This window comes from Cheilinus undulatus, linkage group 16 (genome assembly GCF_018320785.1).
Source record: "Cheilinus undulatus linkage group 16, ASM1832078v1, whole genome shotgun sequence".
Taxonomy (NCBI): Eukaryota; Metazoa; Chordata; class Actinopteri; order Labriformes; family Labridae; genus Cheilinus; species Cheilinus undulatus.
This window is the reverse complement of record NC_054880.1, coordinates 42,208,579-42,233,197: the sequence shown is the minus strand read 5'-3', so window position 1 is coordinate 42,233,197 and position 24,619 is coordinate 42,208,579. Positions and strand designations below refer to the sequence as shown.

Here is a 24,619-nt window from a genome sequence, read left to right as displayed (position 1 = left end):
CCCGTCCTTGTGTGTCCTCCTCAGCCAGCTGCTGTCCCCAGCTCAACCACAGGGACTTCCAGGGACACCCAGGTCATTGCTAGTCGAGGTGAAACCCATCTACTTTTTAATGGACACCTCAGGGACCAGTGTTGTAGGATGATTCATCAGATCAATGGTGCACACATCTCATCTGACTTCTCCGCGTCCAGCATGTTAAGCCTGTTGGACTTCATGCTTTCACAGTAACAAGCACCTGGCTCTATTTCTTGTAAGCACAAAAACACTGTTTCATTTTATTGTTTTTAACAAAGCAAAAATTGAATTTACAGCTGTTGTTAGCAGATGTGATGACAAATGTTAGCCTTTTTTTCAAAGTAAATTACATAAGCAAAAGTGCATGATGTAGTTTTATGAGCAAAATCTCTAACAAATAAAGTTTTATTAGAGGTGTGCCTGGAAAGATTTAGGGATATTTTATTCATAAAACCTTTTGGATGAAACAGCAGAGGGCAAAACCTTATATTCTTGTTGCTTTTCTTTATTGTGTCATTTTATGAACAACCTTGAAGTGACTATAGGTTATCAACATAGTGTGTATAGATTGACCCACAGCTTTAAACAAGTGCTAATGTTTAACACTCTGGTGATGCTACTGGAATAAAATTACAACCAGGGCATTAAAAAGTATGACTTAAAGCTCCTGTGAGGATTTTTTTTAGCTCATTTTAAACCAGCTGAAATAAATACTGATGTCTCTTTACGGCCTATATAAGCAAAAAGCATCAGAGAGAGAGGACTGATTATTCCTTTTTAGTTTCGTGAGATTCTCGCCAACTGTGCCCCGGGGTAGGTGTCATTCAGGGTGATGTCAGTACACTGATGAAATATTTCCACACCCAAGAGTTGTTGTGAGTTAGACTTTCAAATAAAGAAAGGTGATATTTTTGGGCCTGATTTCTTAGTTTTTGCATATTTATCACACTTAAAAGTTTCAGATCACCAAATGAAGTCTAATACTATAGTCATTAAAAAAAAAAAAAAAAAAAAACGCAGTTTTTAATGATGATTTTATTTTTACGGGCAATAGGCATCCAAACCGACCAGGCCCTATGTAAGAAAGTGATTGCCCTCCCTTGTTAAACCATGAGTTAACTGTGATTAACCACACTTTTTTTGGAAAGCTGAGTTTATTTTCACGAGCCACATGCAAGCCTGATTACTGCCAGACCTGCTGAATCAAGAAATCCCTGACCTAGGCCCAAAGATCTCAAAAAGCATCACATTATGCCAAAGGAATTCAAGAACACATGAGAAAAAAAGTCACTGACAACCGTCAGCCTGGAAAGGGTGGCATAGCCATTTCTAAGGAGACTCCAGGGAACCACACTGACTGCGTTTACATCGACTTGAGTATCCTGTTTTCTGTCGGGTTTTTTGAGTATCCCTGTTTCTCTTTGTACACGTCCTAGTATACGCCTGCAGAAACCGGGATATTACAGTATCCCAGTTTTGAGAAACCCGGTTTTTCTACCTGGAGAACTCCAAAAGAAAACAGGATACTGTGCCATGTATACACAGGATCCTGTTTTCTGGCTGCTGTAGACTAGGTGCGCAGGCGCAACTTTGATTGAACTTATTTTAACTTCAGATATTTTAAATACTGCATCTGTGTGACGGAGGAAAAGCTGATCCGCTCTGCCCGGAGAGAGAGAAACAGCTGAGCAGCTGTGTCTGCAGAGGATCAGTCTTTGATCTGACGAGAGTCAAAACGCGTTCATATTTAGATAAAATGTGAACTGAACAGTTTAAATTTCCAGCCATGAGTGAAACGTGAGTATAGTTTCATGTAGAGACAGAGAATGACCGCTCACGTCATGAGTTAGAGCTCTGTGAGCTGAAGATGGAGAGACGGCACTCTGTAAGCGACCTGCCAACCCGTCCCAGTCTTGACATTTAGAAACGATGACTTTTCCAGTGTGTTTTTCAAAATTAAAGCATAGCCTTTTTAAGACCCACTTTGAGCTGCCCCCGTTTTCACAGACTTTTATTTTGAAGTCATTTCTGGGAAAGTTATTTAGTGAAGTCAGTCAACTGCAAGATGCTTTGCTATTTCTCTGCCGTACTTTCGTAGTGTTTAATAATAATAATAATAATAATAATAATAATAATCACCTAATAGTGATAAAAGTGTGAAATATCAACTTATAATAAGCTTATTCATTTGAGATCTCCCTTTCACTCCTTACCATCCTCTCAGTCTCTTTTTTTCTGCAGATGCTTTATAAGCAAGCGTTCTTGAAATAAACGAGATTAGTTTTGTTTTCTCCCGTTGTTGGAACGAGGTGGGCACCATTTCTGCAGTGTAATGCTGGCATTTAAATGTTTTAAACTCAAATTAATAGTGATCTAATTTTTCTTAAATATCTAACTTTCTGGTGTTGTAAAATAACATCAACTATCTGCGCAGATATGATTCAGTGATCAGAAACCGGGATACTACTTTCTCTCATGTATACAGGGATATGAACAACCGAGTTTCTCTGTGCACATGTAAACACAGTATCCCGAATATGATAAAACCAGGATATGACTCATGACCGGGATACTCAAGTCCATGTAAACGCAGTCACTGAGAGCCATTAACCACAAATGGAGAAAACTTGGAAGAGTGGTGAACCTTCGCAAGAGTGGCCGGTCTACCAAAATGACTCCAAGAGTGCATCAACAATTCATTTAAGAAGTCAAAAAAGAACCTAGAATATCTAAATACCTGCAGGCCTCTCAGGTGAGGTAGAGGTTCATGATTCAACAATAAGAAGGAGACCAGTCAAAAACAGCCTAAAAGAAGACAAAGGTTCGTCTCACATCTCCCAAAAAACATCTTGATGATTCCCACAACTTTTGGTAAAATATCCTGTAGCCTGACGAGTCAAAAGGTGAACTTTTTGAAGGTTCTTGTTACATCTGACGTAAAACTAACATAGCATCTCATAAAAACAACGTCATACCAACAGTCAAACATGGTGGTGGCAGTGTGATGGTCTGGGGCTGCTTTGCTGCTTCAGGACCTGGACGACTATGAATTCTGCTATCAACTGGAAAATCCTGAAGGAGAATATCAGGCCATCCGTTCATGACCTCAAGCTCAAATACATTTGGGTTTTACAGAAGGACAATGATCCAAAATACACCAGCAAGTCCACCTCTGAACGGCTCAAAAAAATAAATAAAAATAAGGTTTTGGAATGGCCAAGTCAAAGTCCAGACTTACATCCATTTGAGATGCTGTGGCATAACCTTAAAGACCCTGTAAAAGGAAAAAAGATCTGTATTCAGGTTTGCTGTATGACAGGACACTGTTATGAACCCGGGGTCAAATTTCAGTCAAATAACACATCTCTAAGTTTAAAAATTAAGCTTCAAAATCATTAAAAATGAGGCTGTAAAACCTGCTCTGGGATGGTGTGGGCGTGTCTGTTGAATGAGCTGAAGCCACGCCCACTCAGGAGAAATGTTGACCTTAGAAGAAGAGAAAAAGTCTGTTTTCTGACTCAAATCTCAGTCAAGATACTTTCAATGATCCATAGACCACTGTGGCTGATAGATTAGTCAAATTTACCTCAGAATAAACAAAAAATCAGCACTTAACTGACTGTTAACTTACAATAAAGGCAGTGACATCAGCAAACGACGGACTGGACTGAGATGAACTGCTCTGTGATTTTATATTGTAGTGTTAGAGGGGCGGGGCCATTCCCCACTGTGGGCTTGTGACATCACGGCCCCGCCCAAATTAAACCCAGCCAGGAAAGAGGTGAAAAACGTTCTAACGGTCTCAATCCAAATTCAGAACCATGTTCCAACATATCTAGAGTGTTGAGACACAAATTTTGGATTTCACTCTACAGGGTCTTTGAACAGGCGTTCACACTCAAAAACCCTCCATTTTGACTGAACTCAAACATTTCTGCAAAAAAGAGTGGGTCAAAATTCCTCCACAGTGATGTGAGAGACACTGGCAGTTAATGCAAATGCTTGCTAGCAGTTGTTGCTGCCAAGGGTGGCACGACAGTTATTAGGTTTAGTGGGCAATCCCTTTGTCACATAGGTTTGAAATCATCATTCAAAAACTGCTTTTGTATTTACTCAGGTAATCTTTGTCTAAAATTAAAATTTGTTTGATGATCTGAAACATTTCAGTGTGACAGATATGAAAAAAAAAATCCAAAAGTGAGAGCAAATACTTTACTTTTTTCACAGTACTGTATTTACAGTATACAGGACACATTAGCAGATATTAGAGATGGAATGTCCTGCTGTGACCACAAGGGGTCTCCAAATTCAACACAACTGAAAAGTTTCTCACAGGAGCTTTAATATCAAACAATATGTCATTTTTTAAGATTCACATTAAAAAGCATTTCGTATAAAATTAGGGCTTTTTGATTTAAAATAAAAAACTATGATACATATTAAACATTTTTCACACTTTAATACAAAAACATTAAAAGTATTTTCAAAGGTTTGTCTCTTTAGTGATTGGTTAAGTAACAGGTGACATGTAACCGGATAATTTAATGTGGTTGGTTGTATTTTTTAACTATGACAGAAGCCCTAATGGGACACACATCCATTAGTTTAATCTCTGTTGACTACAGTGAAATCTGGTTGTTTTCTCATGAAATTTTATCTTAAGGCAACAATAGTTCTCACATGATGAGAAGCTCATTTCTTGGGATCTCAAAAAAAGGACTCAGATTAATGTGGTTTCATGGTTTTTTGAAGAGGAGTTGTGTGAAGGACTTGTCAACAGTAATTACATTAGCCCAAGCAGCTGCCAGCTAGCATTACATCTTTAAGGTTACTCATGGACAAAGCCAAGCTCTGTGCTCTGTGGTTAAGAGGTTTTTGCTTTTTAGTTCTATGAGGGGATTCTGATTTTTATTACCTCATTCTAATTCTGTTTATTCCAGGTTTTTCTGGTTGTTTCTTGCATTTTTGCTCTATTGCTTTGCAGTTTATTAAAGCTGAAATGATTCCTTGTATAATTTGAATAACTAAATACTAAAATTGCTGTAGGGTTGGTTTAAATCAATTATGTATGCATATGTCGATGGTTCAAACAGGGACAGCCATACAGCCGCTGCATGTTGCACACCATACTGTGTTTCACATGGATGAGGCTCATTGCGTTTACTTTCACTGGTGCTGTTATGCAAGGCAGTGGTTCTCAACCTTGGGGTTGGGACCCCCTTTGGGGTTGCGAGACACTGAGAGAGGGGGGTCACCAGATGCCTTAAAAATAAAACTAAGAATATTTTGAAATTACAATGTTGCCACTTTACACCAATTTAACCACATTTGAATCATTTTTTATTACTTTTTAACACCAATTCAGCCAATCTTAGCACATGTATGCCAACTAAAAAACAATTTTTGTCCATTTTAAACCCTATCACTTTTTTCTGCCTGTTTTTGCCACTTCTAAACCAATTCATGCCACTTTCTGCCTATTGTTGCCTCTATCAACCACTTTTTACACTCATTTTTACCCAATTCTAACCACAATTAACTCATTTTTGCCAGTTTATATCAATTTCCATACCATTACACATAATTTCCAGCAATTCTTGCTCTTGAAAGCCATTTCAGGCACTTTCTAATCCCCTTTTACCAATATTTGTGCCCATTTTTGCCACTTTTATCCAATTTTTGCCACTCATAAAGCATTTTTGTTCTGTAAAAATCCAATCTCATCACCTTTTCCACCATTTTTTGCCATTATTAAACAATTTTAGTATTTTTAAACCCATTTTAATTATGTTTTTAACGTAAGTTTTTTCATTAAAAGAAGGCTTTTTACTACACAAATAAAAAAATAAAGACATGTGTTTCTTTGATAAGAGCGGTTATTATTCAGGTCAAATATAAAACATGGTTTCACAGCTTAACTTCACAGCTGACCTCCATAGGCCCCCATGTTTGGCTGGGTTCCAGAAACCTCCCCCTTTGTCCCCCCTTATGGGCGGCCTTGTCTGCACCATAGACTGTAGAAAGAATTGGACAAACCCCGTGTGACGTCAGTCGTCTGCTTACAATAGGCGGACACAAACAGCTCTTGAAGCCAATCCGTGGAGGCTTCCATGTTGAAATCGCGGTCTCAACCGAACTTTGGATCAACCTAACAGCCCGCTCACTAAGCGTGACTTCCTGTCAGCCTGCTAGCTAGCATTCTGGTTGACAGAAATGGAGCCTCTGCCTGCCGAGCTATCTGTCAATCAAATGAGACGCACCAATCAGCTTTCATCCTAAAGATGATCCAAACGATCGTGGTAGAAAAAAAATTCACCCCCCGTACAGTGGGAGCACAATAAGACACTAGCTAATGAGACACGCTGGGTGTTTTGAACCAGGCTGTAAACCAGTTTATTTCTAGTGTCTAAACCGGCTGTTTAACATGTGTGCAGATGGGACTTCTGGTGTTCCTGCAGCCAGCCTCAAGTGGACACTCGCGGTATAGCAATTTTTTGCACTTTCACATTGGCTTCATTTTTCAGGACCGGAGGTTGCCGCTTGATCGGAACCAGTGTACAAGGTCAGAGTGCGCGACATTTTTCGGATTATGGATCCGAAAAAAATGCATCCGAAAATAACGGACCCAGTCTGTAAAGACCTAAACACTCAGGAAAGGCTCAGGCTTTGCAGAGTGCTTTGACTGACGTAAAGTAAGTATAACTACGAAACCCCTATACAGTACCAACCAAAAAACAACATTTTAAGCAAAAGATCCCATACAAACATACTAGAGCAACATGAATGAGTGCATCCAGATTGCTCTTGATTAAGGCAAAAGTGATAAATTTGAAAACATGCTGAGCATGGAATATTTCTTATAAGATTACTCAAACAGTCATCTGAATAATCACTGGAATACTCAGTTATTCAAATATTTGATGCTGAACCCCATACCTAAAATCTGAGTGTAATCTGGGTGTTTTTGTGTCTGAAACTGCTGTTTTGTGTGTTAAAGAGTGTCTACTTAACGTTGTTTATTTTTTAGAGGTTAACAACATGTTTTTTGAGAAATGGGAAAGTTTAAAGTCTTTTTTTTAATTTCTGTGTAAGAAAGTGTTTTTCCTTTATTTTGAAGGTTTCTAGTTTTTTATTTGTTTTATATCTGAATGGTCTTTGTTATCTGTAAAAACTTGCATTTAATATGTTGTTTGTAAAGGTGCTATTTTTTCAAATGAAAGGACAAAAGGTGCCACCACAAGGGGTCATGAGCTGGTTGTAATTTTGCTGGTTTTAAGGAACACTAGAGCTAAGAAGCAACATCCAGGTAAATGTACATATTGGAAAAACTTCACAGCGTTTTAATGTTTGCATAGCTTTCATGCCAGCACTCCGGTTGGTCTCACCTTGAAGGGGCCTCGCTGACCTCCATCTGCCATGACTAACAGACTTAAGGCAAGCAAATCATCCAACCCATAGAATCTCTCTAAGTCACTATCATGGGGAAACCAGCATGGTTGTGTCAAAATAACTCTGCAAATGGGAAAAAATATTTAAATAAAATGCATGACCTAATCTATAGCAAAGCTTTTATGTTCTTTCTCCTATATCAGCTTGGCCTTAACAAAAATACAGTCCAGGCATCTTAATAAAGAATATTTTTGAAGAGTATTTCACCATGGAATTCACCAAAATCATGATTATTTGCAGAGCATATGTCCTCGGTCAGAATCCAAAGCACCCTTTCAAATGTCCAGAGTCTCGAACAGCCGACAGTTCGGTCCTCCCATGTGGCATGCTTTCCTGGATATTGTTCATTATATGTGTCAGGGCTTACATTCACTTTAAAATTTCACATCCTGGATAAGCCACAGCTCTAGAAATTGGTAGGGCGGACCATCATGGTGGTCATGGTAGCCATCAGGTTGGGTCCCTTCCAGTAGTACCACTTAATGCCATTGTAACGGACCACACTGGATGAGCTGGGGTAATATATGCCATTCAGGTTGGATGGACCGCACGCTTCAAACCACCAACCTAGAGAGGAAATGTGCAGAGTTCAAGGAAAAAGTCAGAATTAATTAAATTCAAGCTCATGAAATGAAACACCCAAATATACAGCTGCGAGTCAGCAGTAACTTTATACGGGCACAGAGGGAAAATGAAATGCACTTGGGGACATTTACAAGCGGGTGGATAGAAATGTTTAACAAGAAATGTTACGAGCAGAGACAGATTGAGACCGGAGCTGGATGCGTACCTCCCGATGCGAGCTGAGCGCATTTGCAGGTGCAGCGGTCGTTGTCTCTGTCCTTGGTGCTGAACTGGGTGCCGCTGTGGGTGAGGCTGCTGGTGCGTCCAGCTGTGCCACTGAAGCCCTCGGCGTGAAGGCTGGATTTGAGAGAGCAGGGAAAAGGTTTCAGAGAAAAAGCTCAGCCGCAGGCATTTCCATTCATTATTTAGAGCTAGGTCAGGAAACTTTTGCTTGTTGGCAGCTCCAAATAGAAGTGAGTGGATGCTGCATGGAAACTTTTTGGAAACATCTAACAGCACACAAACATACCAAACTGACTGAGCTTCATATTATAGGCAACTAAAGGGTTTAGGTAGAGGCAGACGCATCAAAGTTTAAGGGTCAAATTCTCTCTGGTTGGAGCTGCTGTCATGCAGCTTGGGGTGAATTTCTAAAATTTCCTTCTGGCCATTCCTGACAACCGACCTACAGTTTTAGAAACAGCCTCGTAAGTGGAGCAAAAGTTTAAAATTGAAGACATTAACGGTCTTGTATGAAACAGACTGAAATTAATTCTGATGACTATTCATGGACATGCAGATATTTGATATGCCTGGGGCTGATGGCATCCAATGCATTATTTTCCCTTTACCTGCATTTACACTTCTTCATATTGCATTTCCACTACCTTAATTACTTAGTATTTCCATTAAAATGCATTTCTATTGCTTAGATTTTTAATTCTTAATTGCCACCTTTGGCACACACTGGCATCAACAGCAAAGTCCCAAACCAGCCACTACTGGGTGTGGTGCTTGATTCCAGATGAAAAAATAATGGCAGTATTATTTATCAAGCCGTTGAGGCCTTCCACTTCTTCTAAACCTCAAATGGAGGATGGAGCTCAATTTCTTCTTCTGAGCTCCCAAACAGAGCTGCTACTCGACAGCAGTGCTATAGATTGCCCCAACACAGTGTGTCCAGGTGTGTCTGGCTGCTGCCGGTGTGGGTTCATTGGGGAGATCGTTTGGGCGCATGTCGGCTGACACCTGTATGTTTTCAGTCTTAAGGCCACTCTCCTTAAACAAAGTAGGTTCCTTTCACTGGACACAACTTCATAAAGTGCCTCCCAGGGTTCCTTTTCACTCCCAGGATGCATTTATACTGGACACAACATGATAAATTGCCTCCCAGAGTTCCTTTCACTTGGTTAAACATAATAAAGTGACCCTATGGATTCCTTTTCACTCAGCAAAAGATGATAAAGTGCCCCGGGGGTTCCTTTTCACTGGACAAGACATAATAAAGTGCCTCCAAGGATGTATTTATACTTGACACAACATGATATATTGCCTTCAACGGTTCCTTTACGCTTGATGAAACATAATAAATTGCCCCCTAGGGTTTCTTTTCACTGGAAAAAAACATGATAAAGTGCCTCCTAGGATGCATTTTCAATGGACACAACATGATAAATTGCCTCCCAGCGTTCCTTTTCACTTGATTAAACATGATAAAGTGACCCTATGGATTATTTTTCACAAGGCAAAATATGATAAAGTGCCCCCTAGGGTTTTTTTCACTGGAAACAGGATAAATTGCCTCCCAGTGTTCCTTTTCACTGGACAAGACATAATAAAGTGCATCCCAGGATGTATTTATACTTGACACAACATGATATATTGCCTTCCTTTACACTTGATGAAACATGATAAATTGCCCCCTAGGGTTTCTTTTCACTGGAAAAAAACATGACAAAGTGCCTTCTGGGATGCATTTTCAATGGCCACAACATGATAAATTGCCCCCTAGGGTTTTTTCACTGGAAACATGATAAATTGCCTCCCAGTGTTCCTTTTCACTGGATAAGACATGATAAAGTGCCCCCATGGGTTCCATTTCACATGATTAAATGTGATAAAGTGCCCCCTAGGTTACTTTTCACCGGAAAAAACATGATAAAGTGCCCCCATGGCTTTTATTTCACTTGACTTAACATAATTAAGTGGTCCCTAGGGTTCCTTTTACTTTGCAAAACATGATAAAGTGCCCCTATGGATTATTTTTCACTCTGCAAAAGATGATAAAGTGCCTCCCAGGGTTCCTTTTCACATGATTAAACATGATAAAGTGCCCCCTAGGGTTCTTTTTCACTGATAAAAACATGATAAGGTGCCTCCCTGGGTTTCTTTTCACAGGAAAAAAAAATGATAAATTGTATATGAACTTTGCTCCAAAGGGCTTTTCACTGGACACCTTAAAAAGCGCCCCCCAGAGTGCCTTTTAAGTGGTCAATCATGATGTGCAGGCACAAACTAATACAAAAAATGTAAATGTCACTGCCTGTGCCTTGTCAGTCTTTGAACCCATCATGTCTATAATCATCTGTGCCACTGATGGATTCAGATTTCTCAGGAACTCCAGTTAAGCCTGCAGCTGGCATGAAACAGCTTCCCATCACATCTGAAACATAAAAGCAGCCATTTTTTGCTCCATAGCCTCCTTTAAGGGTATCCATTCATCGTCATCCCTGCACAATTGATGTTACACAGTGACCTCACTCTGGCTCACATCAGCCGTACAAGCTTGAACAACAAACCAGTTTTCCTTTGATTCACTCACAATCAAGGGGAATTAAATTTGCTAAAATAACATGATGAAGTAGAAAGTTTAAAATAAAACTTCAGGAGGAGAACAACTTTCATGTTTTTTTCAATGGATGTCAGATTAATCATGTCAGATGCTTTTCAGGTAGTCAGAGAATCTGAATGCTGGTTGGCTTTTGCTGCACAGCATTAAGCACCTGCTGCTTTAGTTACAAAGTTTGATCTTTAAGTGGTTGTTAGCCACACATTCATGCAGATATCTGTCAACAGCATTTGCAACATATTGGTTCTATTTTTCATAACTGACATCAACACAACAATTCACACATAAAGGTGAAATGCTCGACAAAAAACATGAATGTCATGAAACATAATCACCGCAGTGGTTGATATATGCTGACAAGGACTGAATGCAATCAAGGACAGCACCAGGGGTTAGAAGATGTTATAATGCACAAAGAGAGGCGTTCAGCACAATTACACAGGCAGAATAGTCTTTAAAAAAGCTTTTTTAGGCCAGTTTATGTCAATACAACCATTTCATCAAAACACATAAGAAAAAGCACACCACAACCACAGGGCATATTACAGAATGTCCCCAGAATGTGTCAAAGTACTTCTCAAGCCAATTTCTAAGTTTTGTTGAAAAACACCAGGCCCACTGCACAGAACAGAGAATAATTCTCAGCATGATAACTCACCCGTTTATGATCTTTGCTGAGAACGCCTTCTTAACCAGTTCCTCTGTGGAGCTACCCTGGAGGACATAATGGTGGAATGTTTTGCAAATAAATCTTTTTTTTCTGCACTTCACTCACCCTGAGCCAACAAATCTTTTTTTCCTTCTCTTTTTTCTCTGCCTCTCCCTTTGGACATTTTATACCCTGAATCATCTTCGTTTTGCTGGTTGATGTTTAAACATTCAGTTTCAGTCAGATGGGAGTACTGAGAGATTCAATGAGAATGAAGGGAAGTCAGAGCATTATAGCTCTATGTGGACCTGCATCCTGCAGTTATACGCACATTATGATGCTAACACGTTACAAAAAGTTTTTTTTACTCCTTTTAACTGATTTCCATGCATCGAGGTGATCAGTATCACACATAACTCCTACTAACTCCTACTACACAGCCAACGCTAAGGGGCTGTTTAACGACGACGTTTTCGAGTGAAAACGCAAAAGTTTTGTTGCGTTTTGGCTGTCCGTTTAGACGGCAACGGCGTTTTGGTGCTTGAAAAAGGAACTTTTTGGAAACGCACTCCAGGGTGGAGGTTTTTCAAAACGCCCCCGTCTCCGTCTCCGTGTAAAAAGGGAAAACGGCACATCCAGAAAACGTACATGAACACTGCGGCTGCAGTAAATATACATGCGCGACTAGGCTTATAGCGCATGCGTGCATCCCAGAACAAAGATGGCCGATACCAGTGTACTGTTCGCGCTCCTCACTCTTTTGAATTTAACTGTGCGTCTCCAACAAAGTGTTGATTCACCTCACCATCACTTGGATCAACAGAGACGTATTTCGTGCCTGCACCAGATTCTGACTCGACTTATACGCCGTCGAAGGGCAGCCCGTAGGCGATCGAAGGGCGTATGGGGTCGAGTCAGAACCAGGTGCAGGCACGAAAATCACACTGCCATCTACTGGCCTGGTGTGTATACTACATCGTTTTTGGTGTTTCCCGCAGTGTCGTGTGAACGGAGATTGTTTTGAAAATGTTGCAGTCTGAACGTGTAACCTTTTGGAAACAAAAACGGCAAATGAAGCAAAACGTTGTCGTATAAATGAGGTCTAACTATGCCTCTTTAACAGCTTTTCTCCCTTGTTAGGTAAGAAACATGTTTTTAATGGCATCAGTTATATCCTACTAAGTAAATATGAACATGAACAAGCCGGTTCTAGAAGCCAATATGAACAACCTGTTTCCTTTCTTCTGATACTTATTCAAAAAGCTGAAGTTGTACCAAATGAAGAGACTTTTGGGACTTTAAAGACCGGCTCTTGTTACTGAGCTGAACCAAATGATCCAGATCTCTAATAACAGACCTACCTCCCATTGAGTGAGGGTGGATGAACATCAGCTGTGGAAACACAATCAAAATCAGATTTTGCCATGTCAAACTTCACTGACCGCTAGGTAGAATCGGACCAATCACAAGTATTGTCTGACTCCACCCATCTAGACTTTAGACCATTTCTCTGTTAGCTTTTTTAAAAACAGTTTTTGCCTGTTTGTGTCACTACTTTTGGGACTTGAAAGTAGCTTAAGATTGTTTTTAAAAGATGGCACAGCTGCAAAGAGCAGAAACACTGGTCTCTTAATAAGGTCTGTCTTAGCTAAAATCATTTTTGCCACCCAAAAGGGGGCATTTTTTCCTGTAAACACCAAAGATTGTTGGGTCAATACAGCTCAGACTACAAATGTGCTACAAATGGAAACAGGAACACTCTTAATGCTGAAAATCCAGACCTCTATGTACAAATTCTAAATTTAGATTCTGTAAATAGAAATGAACGCAATATATTGTCGTAACTTCTTCTGGTTGCAGCTACCAACACCAAAACTAAGTTACAGAGTAACTAAACCTGAGACTCTCAGCTGAGGTGCAGAGACCCTGCAATTCCAACGACAAAAAAAAAAAAAAAAAATGGGATGACAGGCCCACTCCCTCCTCTCTGCTGTCCCTAATCAGCCACATCACTCATTTCACGCTGCTCTTTAGATTCGACAGCCATTCAAGGTAGATTTATCTCAAGCAAAGTGTGAAACAAATTCCAATCCCATTTTAAGATAAATATGATTATTTGCAATTTTAGCCAACACATTACACAAGCGTCAAAGCAAAGTCTCTGATTGGCTGAATGTGCCTTCCACACATGTAATCCAGCTGTACCGCAAGAAGCAAATTAGAAGTTGTGTGTTAACAAAAGGTACTGTAAACAAAGTTATGTTGAAGATATTTGTGGAAGACATAATTTGTATATTATCCACCTAAATCTGGGGAAAATAAGGTTCATTTACAGAACTACAGTACCCACAATCCTGGAGTGTCACGGCAACGTCTCCAATTGGCTGATCTCACCTTTAACAGGGGAACATCTGCGTACGATCCAGTAAATCAGAAAATAAAGATATATGGTCACATAGAAGATACAAGCAAGTATATTATCAGCCTTATTTAAAGAAAGACAGATTTAGTCATGATTCAGGCAACAGTGCTACATTCCCCACAATGGTCAGTGTATTTTCAGACAGATCCATTTTTTGGTTGAAACCAGACTAAAAAATCAGGGAAAACTCTCGTGGTTCCTTTTATCTTGTTTTTGACAGCAAATGGAGAAAACAGAAAAACAAGCAATTTTCTCTTTTTTTTTTTTTTTTTTTTTTGGCAAAAAAATGGAAAAATGAGCTTTTTTCTTATATTTTCATTTCAGTAACAAAAATGGAAAAACGAAAACAATTTTTGAAAAGGGGTACTTCTGTTTCAATTCTGTTATTTTTGTTTCATGTTTTAATGAAATACTTGAGAAAAAGGAAATCATGTGACCCATTAAGCAAGGTGAACATTTCAAAATAAAAGCCCTCATGACAAAATGTAAGCCATCCAAGCCAATATTTACCTATTAGATTGATTGTTTGTTTTGCTTTTATTATTCATTTCTTTATAATTTTTTCTTTCTTTACTCTTTTATTATGTACATACACTAATAAAAATTATTCTTATTTATTTATATATTATTTTTTCTTCTTCATAATATTAATGTAGTCCATCAAATTACCAGTACTTTTAATGTTGACATAATTTTTGATACATTGTGTTGAACAGATAGTTTTATTATTTTACTGTAAAACACAGTGGGTGGCTATATCAGCTTAAATATTGACATGAGGGCTTTTATTTTGAAATGTCAATCTTTTGCAGTGGGTCACATGATCTGCTTTTCCTCAAGTATTTTATCAAAACTAGAAAACAGAATAATGGATGGAAAAAAGTAATTCAATAAAATTGGACCCCGTTCAAAAAAATGATTTGTTTTTACATTCTGTGACCAAATCAAAAACGAGGAAAAATTATTTTCCTGTTTTGGTAAGACAACAACAACAACAACATAAACAGCTCTCTGTTTTTCAATTCCAGTCAAAAAACGAAAAAAACTGAACAATGACAGTTTATTTTTGAGTTTGGTTTCAACCAGGAAATGATCTGCCTGAATTGGTGTCAAATCAAGATCTCAGTAAAATAATTTACTTGCAGTAGATAATTTTTAACCTGTAGAAGGAAGCCATGATGCACATTTTCAACACAAAATGTAGAATTTAATAACTTTGCACTAAAATGTCAAGATTTGGACCCTAACTGATTAATAGTACAACTAAATCCCCATGTAAATGAGTTTTCATCTAAAAAAGTAGTCCTAGGGTTTTATTAGTCTTGAAGAGCTTTCCCCCATGCTATATTTTGCAAAACAACTCAAACAGTGCAAGAAATACTGGCAAAAATGTTCCAGATGCCCTCAGCCATTTTCAAAGAGCAGCAGAGTCAGTGCCATTGCTCGTGTGTTTCTGTGCCTGAGTGTGTCTCTTCTGGTTGTAAGCGAGTGGACTAAGAGGTCAACCATGCCGTCTGGCCTCTCCCCCCTGCCCTGTCATTCTGTCAAGTTAGTACCAGATTCCCCCAGAGATAAGCGACCCCCTCCGTATCCTGGAGCTTGCTGTCTGTGATGACTAAATGAAGAACTGTCCTCTTGAATTTGTAAGTTCACAGGGCAGGGCAATGCATCTGTAGGGGTGTTGGAAATGACAGAGCTGGAGAGTAATGGTGGCATGGTGGAGAGGCTGAAATAATACATGAGGGGAGTCTTTATCAGGCAGTTTGGAGGGGTTAGGAAATTTACAAACTATCACATTAGACAGCATGGGAAGAACAAGCATCATTTAGACCAGTGTTACTCACCCCTCCATAAACAAAGAGCCAAATACTTTTGCAAGAGTCACAATCAAAGTGGTGAAAAAAAGCAAAAACATCTTCAAGTGGCAATAAAAATAAGTAAAGGTGGCAAAAATGGTCAAAATGTAGCAAAAATGGGTGAAAGGGGCGAAAATGGGGAGAAAAATTGAAAAAATGGTCAGAAAGCAGCAAAAATGGGTGAGAAGTGACAAAAGAATTAAACACAGGAGGCAAAAAATGGTCCAAAAGTGGCAAAAACATGGCCCCAAAAAAAAGAGTGAAAAGTGACTTAAATGAGCAAAAAGCAGTCAAGAGTGGTGAAATGGGCAAAAAAAAAAAAAAAAAAAAGGAAACAAGTGGTATGTAATGGCAAAAGATAGCTTAAATGGGGAAAAATTTTTGAAAAAGGGCAAAAATGGGGGAAAAGTATCAAAAAGAAGTTGCAAAAATGGACCAAAAATAGAAAAAGAAGGGTATTTAATGTCAAAAGTTATCTTAAATGGGCAAAAAGTGGCCAAAAAATGGTTTAAAAGGGCAAAAATGGGATTGAAGTGGCAAAAAGGGGGAAAAAAATAATAGGAAAATAAAGGATTATTTAATGCCAAAGGTAGCTGAAATGGACAAAAATGGTTTTAAAGGGCAACAATATGATAAAAAAAAATGAGGGAAAAGTTGCAAAAAGAAGAGGCAAAAATGTAGGAAAAAGGAAACAAGTGGTATTTAATGGCAAAGGGTAGATTATTTGGATGAAAGTGACCAAAAAAATGGGTAAAGAAAAGGGCAAAAATAGGATAAAAGTGGCAAAAATGAGGAAAAGTCTCAAAAAGAAGTTGCAAAAATGGGCGAAAAATAGGAAAATAAAGGGATATTTAATGGCAAAAGGTAGCTTAAATGAGCAAAAAGTGGCAAAAACATGGTTAAAAAGGGCAAAAAAAATGGGATTAAAATGGGGTAAAGGTGGCAAAAAGAAGTTGCAAAATGGCCAAAAAATAGGAAAAATAGGGCAAAAGGTAGCTTAAATGGATGAAAAGTAGCAAAATTGTGAAAATGGCAAAAAATTTCCTCTTTTTAAGGTTTCTGGGAGAATAATATTTAAAATTAAGGCATAAAAGAACCACATGTTGCTCCACAGCCACACGTTGAGTATCACTGATTTAGAGTCTGCTTCCCTCTCTATGAAACATTTGCATTAGGCGTGACTTCCACATTTGCTTATTCTGCAGACCACAGGCTAATCCCTGTTATTCTCTCCTTTACAGACAAATACACCGTTACATTAGAATGAACGCCTACCACTTTAACAACAATGGTTTTTCTTGGCATCCTCAAAGAGGCCTGACATGCTGATGATTAATGTCTGAATAATGTTTCCGAGCACTAGGTGAAGACCCTCATGTTGCTCCAGGGAGCTCTCTGGATTCAGCTGAGGAAGGAGTCATGATTCAAACCACAGTCAGAGCCAGAGTCTCCGGCCCGCTAGTAAAGCTGCTGCATATTGAACTGGTTACACAGAACATGAGCTCAGAGGTAGCAAGCTACAGAGGCGATTATATTCGCTCAGGTGCTTCACCTCACACGCTGTAGCCCAAAGCAAAATTGTGAAACGTTCAGTTTTATCGCGCCAATTATGTGGAACAAAGTCAGGCAAACGTAATTTGCTGCACTATTAGGTGGTGCTGGAAAGCACACATCCACATGTGATGATGATTTGTCACCTCCACGAGAATAAATCTTCATAAACTTCCATAAAACGACCGCACATTCCTGTGGATTTATTTGAAATCTAACCTGGGCTATTTTTGTTTCTACTTTATTCCTGTCTGATCTGAAGGCAGCACAGCTCCAGCACACCCACACGCAATCTTGTTAGCTATTATAGCAGGGTTAGCGAGGAGCTTTTGGTTGGAGCTGTCAGCTGCTGGCAGAGGCAGGTATTGCCGAGCATTCCTGTTATATTCCAGCGGATGCAGCCAACCTTTGGGGATTTTCAGGGGCAGCTGAAAACCTCTTTGATGTGAAGAGAAAAAGTAGAGGTGGATGAAAAGTGGCCGCGGGTCCTCTGCTGAGCTCGTCATTATGAATGGCATTCTTAAAAAATGGTCCAAGTAGTTTCGTAACGTCGGTGCTCGGGGACAAGAGAGCTTAAAGGAAGAGGAAATAGGGAGGTATTTGAAATGTTGATAATGGTTTCTAATCAGTGGTGATATTAAAAAGTCGTACACCCAGAGGCAAGGCAATGATTGAAAGGCTGTTACTGCATTACAATGATGTCTTCCACAAAAGAGGGCTCTTAATAAAACACTTCGCTGGAATTAAGAACCTTCATTATAGAGCTATTCGTTTCTGCTTTCTGACAAAGTGAAAGAAGTTAATTGGAGACCTGAGTGTGAAAGTGTTTAAGTATAGCATTTTGTCATATGTTGTGCTATCACATACAAATTAATAATCACTTTATGTAATTGGAGTATAATCATTTTAACAGTGAGCAGTGAGCTGAGCACTGACAGCCGGCCGGTTCATTTAGACTGCATATGGAAACAGGGGCGCTGTACGGGGGGGCTAGGAAAGCTAGGGGGCCCTAAAATATTTACATTTTTTAAAAAATAAAAACTTAAATAAAAGACTGTATTACTGCACTGATCAGAAATACCCATTTATAACTGCATTTTTTAGTACAACCCAAATTCCAAAAAAGTTGGGGCATTGTGCAAAATGTTAAATAAAAAAACAATGCAATGATTTGTGTAAACCCATATTTATTTACAATTATAATATAAACAGTATATCAACTGTTGAAACTGAGGCGTTTTACCTCTTTATAAAAATATTAGCTCATTTCGAATTTGATAGCAGCAACACATCTCAAAAAAGTAGGGACGGGACTACAAAAGGCTGGAAAAGTCAGTCGTACCAAGGTTATACTAGTTTTGGATTTTTCATTCGTTTTTATTTTTATTTCATTTTAACTTTCCGTGTTCAATTTCAATTCAGTTATTATTAGTTTTGACTTCTGGTTTGTTAGTTTAGTTTAGTTTCTATTTTGCAAAAAAAAAAAGCTTTGTTTTAGTTTAGTTTTTATTAGTTTTAGTGTTAGTTTTAGTTTTTTACAGATAGATGTCGTGGCTGAGTGAGCATCATACATTTTAAAAAACATGTTAAAACAGACCACTCTTCACTTATCGTTTTATTTCCTTAATGATGATGTTTGAACACAACTCCAGACATAAATCTACCTCTATGTGAAGTCTAAACCAATCAGATCAGACAATTTTACACTCCCAGACTTGAGTTTAGGTGCCAGTCAGTATGGTTGTGCCAAAGACTAAAACTAAGGATATTTTGTGTCCATTTCTATCTTATTTTAGTTAGTTTTGTAAGCGTACTATACAGTTTTAGTTAGTCTTTGTTGTTTTGGTAAAGCTTTGTTTTTATTCAGTTTCAGTTAACTAAAATGATTTTTGAATTTAAGTTTTAGTTATTTAGTTAGTTTTAGTTAACTATGATAACCTTGAGTCGTACTAATTAAAAACACCTGGAGGAGCATTTCCAACTAACCAGGTTTTTTGGCAACATGTCAGTACCATGACTGGGTATAAAAGGAGCATTTTAGGTCGTGTTCACACCTGATAGTCTGGGGACTCGGCCCGTTTTGGAACAGAAATGGCAACATTGTTGCACTTTCCTTTGGTTTGGTTCGCATTCACACTGCTCTCTTTGGTCAAGCAGACCAAACCATCTGAACACCTACAACCTCTGCCCACTAGGGGCGCTGTCGCCACAAACAAATGCAACAAAGAAGAAAAGAAGGTGTAGAAGAAGACGAAACTCCTTCTGCCGGTCTTTTCTTCCACATAAACAATGAAAAAACACAGAATTTATGCTGTCTTGTGGTTTCTGCTCTTGCATTTCAGCATTATGAGCAGCCAGCAGGATGGTGAGCTGTCCAGCATGTTGTCCTGCACGAGACGAATAAATCAGCACAGACTACGACGCGTTGCCATGGACACCCAGACGCCAAGGGAGGTACCGACATGTATTTGAGCGTATTAAATCACATACAAATCCATATATCATTACGGTTTATGCCTCACCCTGCCTTTGGTTCACAAGTTGGTCTGCTTTGCGTTCACATCTCCAACAAACCGCACCAGGGTTAGTTAGGGAGCGGACCGAGACCCTTGTTTCAAGCGGTCCAGAGTCTGCTTGTTTGGTCTGCAAGTTCAGTTCGTGTGATCATTCACACCACTCGAAACAAACCGGACTATCAAGGAAAACGGACCAGAGTTTGGTTAAAGCGGACCAAACAGCTCTGGTGTGAACGCACCCTTAGAGAGGCAGGGTCTCTCAGAGGTAAAGATGGGCATAGCTTTACCAATGTGGGAAAAAAAAACTGTCTAAAATTTTGGAACAATTTGAGAAAAACTTAAAGTCGCAAAAACTTGTATGTATGTGGCTGCATGTCTAAGTCTGTCTTGCTGTTGCTGTTTTTATGCACCTGTGTGCTATTCCATCTATGTCCCCTGTGATTGTTAGTTTTTATGCCCATGTTATTCTGTCGTATCATGTGTCATTCCTTAAAAGCCTAACCAGGGACAAGAACTGCAAATTAGCCATGGCTAGAAGTTTTTTATACATTGCAACCGTTGCACTGTAATTAAATGCAACATTGCCTGTGTATTGTCCCTGACAAACTGATAGATAAATAAATAATCTCTGAATATCAAACAGTACTTAATATCATCAAAAGATTCAGAGAATCTGGAGAAATCCCTTTGAGCAGTGTACAAGGCCAAACGTCAACATTGGATGCTCATCATCTTTATGCCCTCAGGCGGCACTGCATTAAAAATAGACATGATTCTGTACTGGAAATTATTGCATGGACTCAAGAACACTTCCAGAAATCATTGTCCATCCGCAAATGCAAGTTAAAGCTAAATCATGAAACATCATCCTGATATGTTGCTGTTTTCTCCAGGCCAAAGCCCATTTTAAAAGGACTGAGGCAAAATGGAAAACTGTTCTGTGGTCAAATGAATCAAAATTTGAAATTCTTTTTGGGAGGCCACAGACGTTGTGTCCTACAGACTAAAGAGGAGAGGGGCGCTCCTCAAACTTCAGATGACCCTGCTAATGGAAGGTATAAATAGAGGTTCAGTCCTGGACGGTGTTCATACCATAACCTTTGATGACGCCTGCAGCTTCACCACTTGAGGCGCCGCCAGCTGAAACTTGTCCCTTAGATTGAGTCCTGGAGGGTCAGGGTATGACTGAGGTACTCAGTCTTAACCCAAACAATGCTAGGAGGACAATCCCAACAGCTCTGATTTTAACCCTGCCTGCTGACCATGAACCCATTGTTTGCATATTGATACCTAAAATTTTATCAGCCATTATTTTTTCAGAACAGCTTTGATTCTTGGCACATCTTTGCATCAGTCCAAGTCATTTAGATGATGACTGATGATTCAGGACAGCATCTGCTGCTACCCTCTCTCTCACTCGCTCAGCTCCCTCCATTTCTCTCTACCTCTACCGCAGCATTACATTACTTTCTGCTAAATGTAAAGAGCAGAGATACTCAGCTGATGGCTCTCTAGTAGCCTGTGGCTCTTTAGTGCCAAGTCTAAATGAAAACTTTTATTTCCTTTTAATCTGTGTATTATTATCGTCAGGTGCGCGCAACAGAGGAATGTGGGTAAGAGAGCAGAGGAAGTCCACTGGTGGTGTGTCTCTTGGTAAGCACGTTCATTGAGGTGTGATATCTTGTGTTAAAACAGAAGCTTCTTCTGCCCTTGTTTTGACAAGTTTCTTCAGTCACTTCTTGCTGATGCTCGTTCACACTCGTATTTTATGATGATCATTGCGATACGTGTCATCATCAGCGAGCCTCTCACACACACATGGATCACATGTTGAGACGTTGAGAAGTTTCACATGAAACTTGGCCAAATGTGGGTGTTTTATTTGCTCTTTAATGTACTGCTGATAATAAATACTGTCAAAAGAGCAGAAACAGGAAACCAAAGCTACAGAATGAGGCGGGGTTGGAACGACGTGTCAAAGAGAGCTGCAGGTGAAAGGCAGGGCTGGTTTTACTCATGTTGAGGCCCAGGGCAAAGACCAATATGAGGCCCCTCCCCTTTTAGCTAAAGCATCAATAATGAGTGTAAAAAACATAGAAAACATCTATTTTATGTTAATAAAGCCACAGAACTACAGTAAATGCCCCAGTGTGAGAGATAAATACCCAAATAGCCAACCATCATTCATCAGCTCTTTGAAAAGCATCTCAGAGTTTAAACTGTTTTAACACCTCATTAGACTAGGTGGAACCTGCATAATTAAAATATATATGCTCATTTTAAGTAAAATATCCTTTCTTCTGCCACTGTAGACACTTTAATGTAGACTATTGCATCCAATTTAACTACACAATAAACCAACAATTCACAGTTTAATTTATTTCAACTATGGATCAGCTGATCCTCCTTACATACCCGGTTTTCAACTGTGGCTCTCGCTCAAGTATTTTAAGACAATATGGCTCTTGGGTAGAATGAGGTTGAGGACCACTGGTATAGACTGTCTTCAGACACAGAAATATCAGTGGCAGGCAGAAATAAACTAGTTTTATTTGAAAGCATGAACAGCCTGAAACAAGAAAGAGAGGAGTTATGAAAGTATATATTTTTAGGTATTATACACCACATTTATATTTTACTAAATTCATTAAAGGGATATTTCAGGATTTTTGAAGATTGTAGATGATGATGTGCTGTTTACTGTGGATACGAGAGGATATTTGTATGAACTGGAGTACACTGAAGAAGAACTTATACAAATGGAGAGTCAGTGGACTGAAAGACAGACCAGAGAACCTTCATTTGAAAGTTTAGAGCAGGAGAGATCCCGAGTTACCTGGTGGTGAAGGTGTGGAAATTGCGAATCCATGCAAACCCACTCGGAGAGCTACTGTTGTCATGAGTGGGACTTAGTTGCGACACTTCTTCAGGACATTATTGAATCAGAGGATAGCAGCTCACAGACGCCTGCAGTCTGCATCACGCTCCATCCAGGATTCCCTGCCTTACTAAACCCCGGTGTTTTGCAGACCTTCTTCAATTTTCCGAAGATAAATTGGAAAAACAGACCCGGACTTGAAGGGCCGAATAGAAATTTGTCATCCAGGTAAGCTTATGACTGTCGCCTTTTTCCTCTATTGGCTGATACGTATGGTGTCCAGGAGTTGTGCTTTTTTAAACAGCCTTGAGAAATGCAAGCACACAGCTACACTGCGACTCACACAGCTGACCGGCGGAACCGTAAACAGTGTGCGGAGGAAACAAAATGGTGAAAGCTGCTTCGTAAATTAGTGCCTGACACAGAGGGGGTTTTTGGGAGAAATGAAATGCCGTGTATGATTTTGACATAGGCCAGCCAACATATTTTCTTGGCCCATTTTTTCATAAAACACGTTAATTTACGCAGACAGCACGTTCCCATCTACAGCCGCTATGCACCAGCTCTCTCAGAGCTTCTAATAACAACAGGATCAAATTACACAGAAATCACTAAAGGCTAATGCCACTACTATAGCCAAGCACCTCATACAACCCAACTTCAAAATCCTAAAATATCCCTTTAATGAATGTTTTCCAACATCTTTTCCATGAACTCACTCCAACGTATAGACCTTCAAATACCAACTCATAAACTCACTCAGGCTGTTATTAGAAAAAAGGAAGACCTCCTGAAGGCTCAGGAAAAGACAGTCTTCTAAGGAAAAGAGAGTGAGCTAGATTATAGGTCCTGATAAATGCTTTACAACTAATGAATTAATGAATGAAGCATTTTAAGGTGTGGACAAAAACATTTGGTGCACGCCATATGCCAAGCATTACTTGCAAACCCCCGTCTTTCAATCCTAGTGACGTCTCTGGCCCTGCTAAATGTAAAATATCCTGCATCGTCTTTAACTGTTAATACTGTAAGAAAGCTCACTGTGGCAGAAGCTTCATCTCATATGCACATTACAATAATCAATCTATCAACTGTAACTTGAAGTACTGCAGTTAAATGCCTCACTTTTTTTGCATATTTTCACTTATTCATCTTTTTTCTGCACTTATTACTTATTCAACCCATTTACCGTACTGAAATGCTGTAATTAATCTATTCACTGTAACTCAATACTGTAAGAAGGCTCTCTGTGGTAAAAAGCCTCACCCTATATGCATATTAGCTTTAACCAACTATCAAATGATCTTATCTATCTCATGTAAATCTTCTGATTATGTGTAGTCACCCTTTGGACATCCATACACTATAGGAGTAAAATAGTTAAATTTTTCTTGCTTGTTGTTCTGTGTGGGGTCTCCTGCATTTTCAACATGTGTAAGGTATTAAAAAACTGCACTGTGAGCCAGACTTTAGGTCACCTGTAGTTGTTACCCTCTCCGTCTATGTAGAAGCGGTCGTAATGTGAGAAAGCCTCGTTCCCCTCCCTGTCCTGTAGCTGGATGTGCAGACTGTATTCTTGGGAGCTGGTCAGTTTGTGGATGATATCATTTCCCAACCAGTGCTCCCCAGACGGATCTCCAAAACCCTGGATTAGCCACAAAGACAGAGAAACAACAGAGTGAAAAAAAAAAAATTCTTAAACAAAGGAGGCGATTTTACCACTGAGCTGCCAAGTGTTTTTGGAGTCAATTTGAAAATAGACCTCAATTTTTAAAAGTCACATTCATCATTCTGATGGACTAAGACAGTTGAATACATGAAAATGAAGGAATATGCCCTTCCCCCAAAACAGTAGTCGATTGAGACTTCAG

The 24,619-nt window shown here is 39.3% G+C and overlaps 1 protein-coding gene across 1 annotated transcript in view; it reads right to left on the bottom strand.

Annotated features, from left to right (window-relative positions):
- Window positions 1-6,438: 6,438 nt before the first annotated feature.
- Window positions 6,439-24,619, bottom strand: part of angpt2b (angiopoietin 2b) — a 59,799-nt gene continuing 41,618 nt past the window's right edge. Inside the window, exons 7-9 of the mRNA XM_041808106.1 lie at window positions 24,227-24,393; window positions 8,255-8,385; window positions 6,439-8,031 (exon numbers count right to left, since the gene is read on the bottom strand). Coding sequence (XP_041664040.1) covers window positions 7,871-8,031; window positions 8,255-8,385; window positions 24,227-24,393 — 459 coding nt within the window. The 3' untranslated portion in view covers window positions 6,439-7,870. The remainder of the gene's footprint in view (window positions 8,032-8,254; window positions 8,386-24,226; window positions 24,394-24,619) is intronic.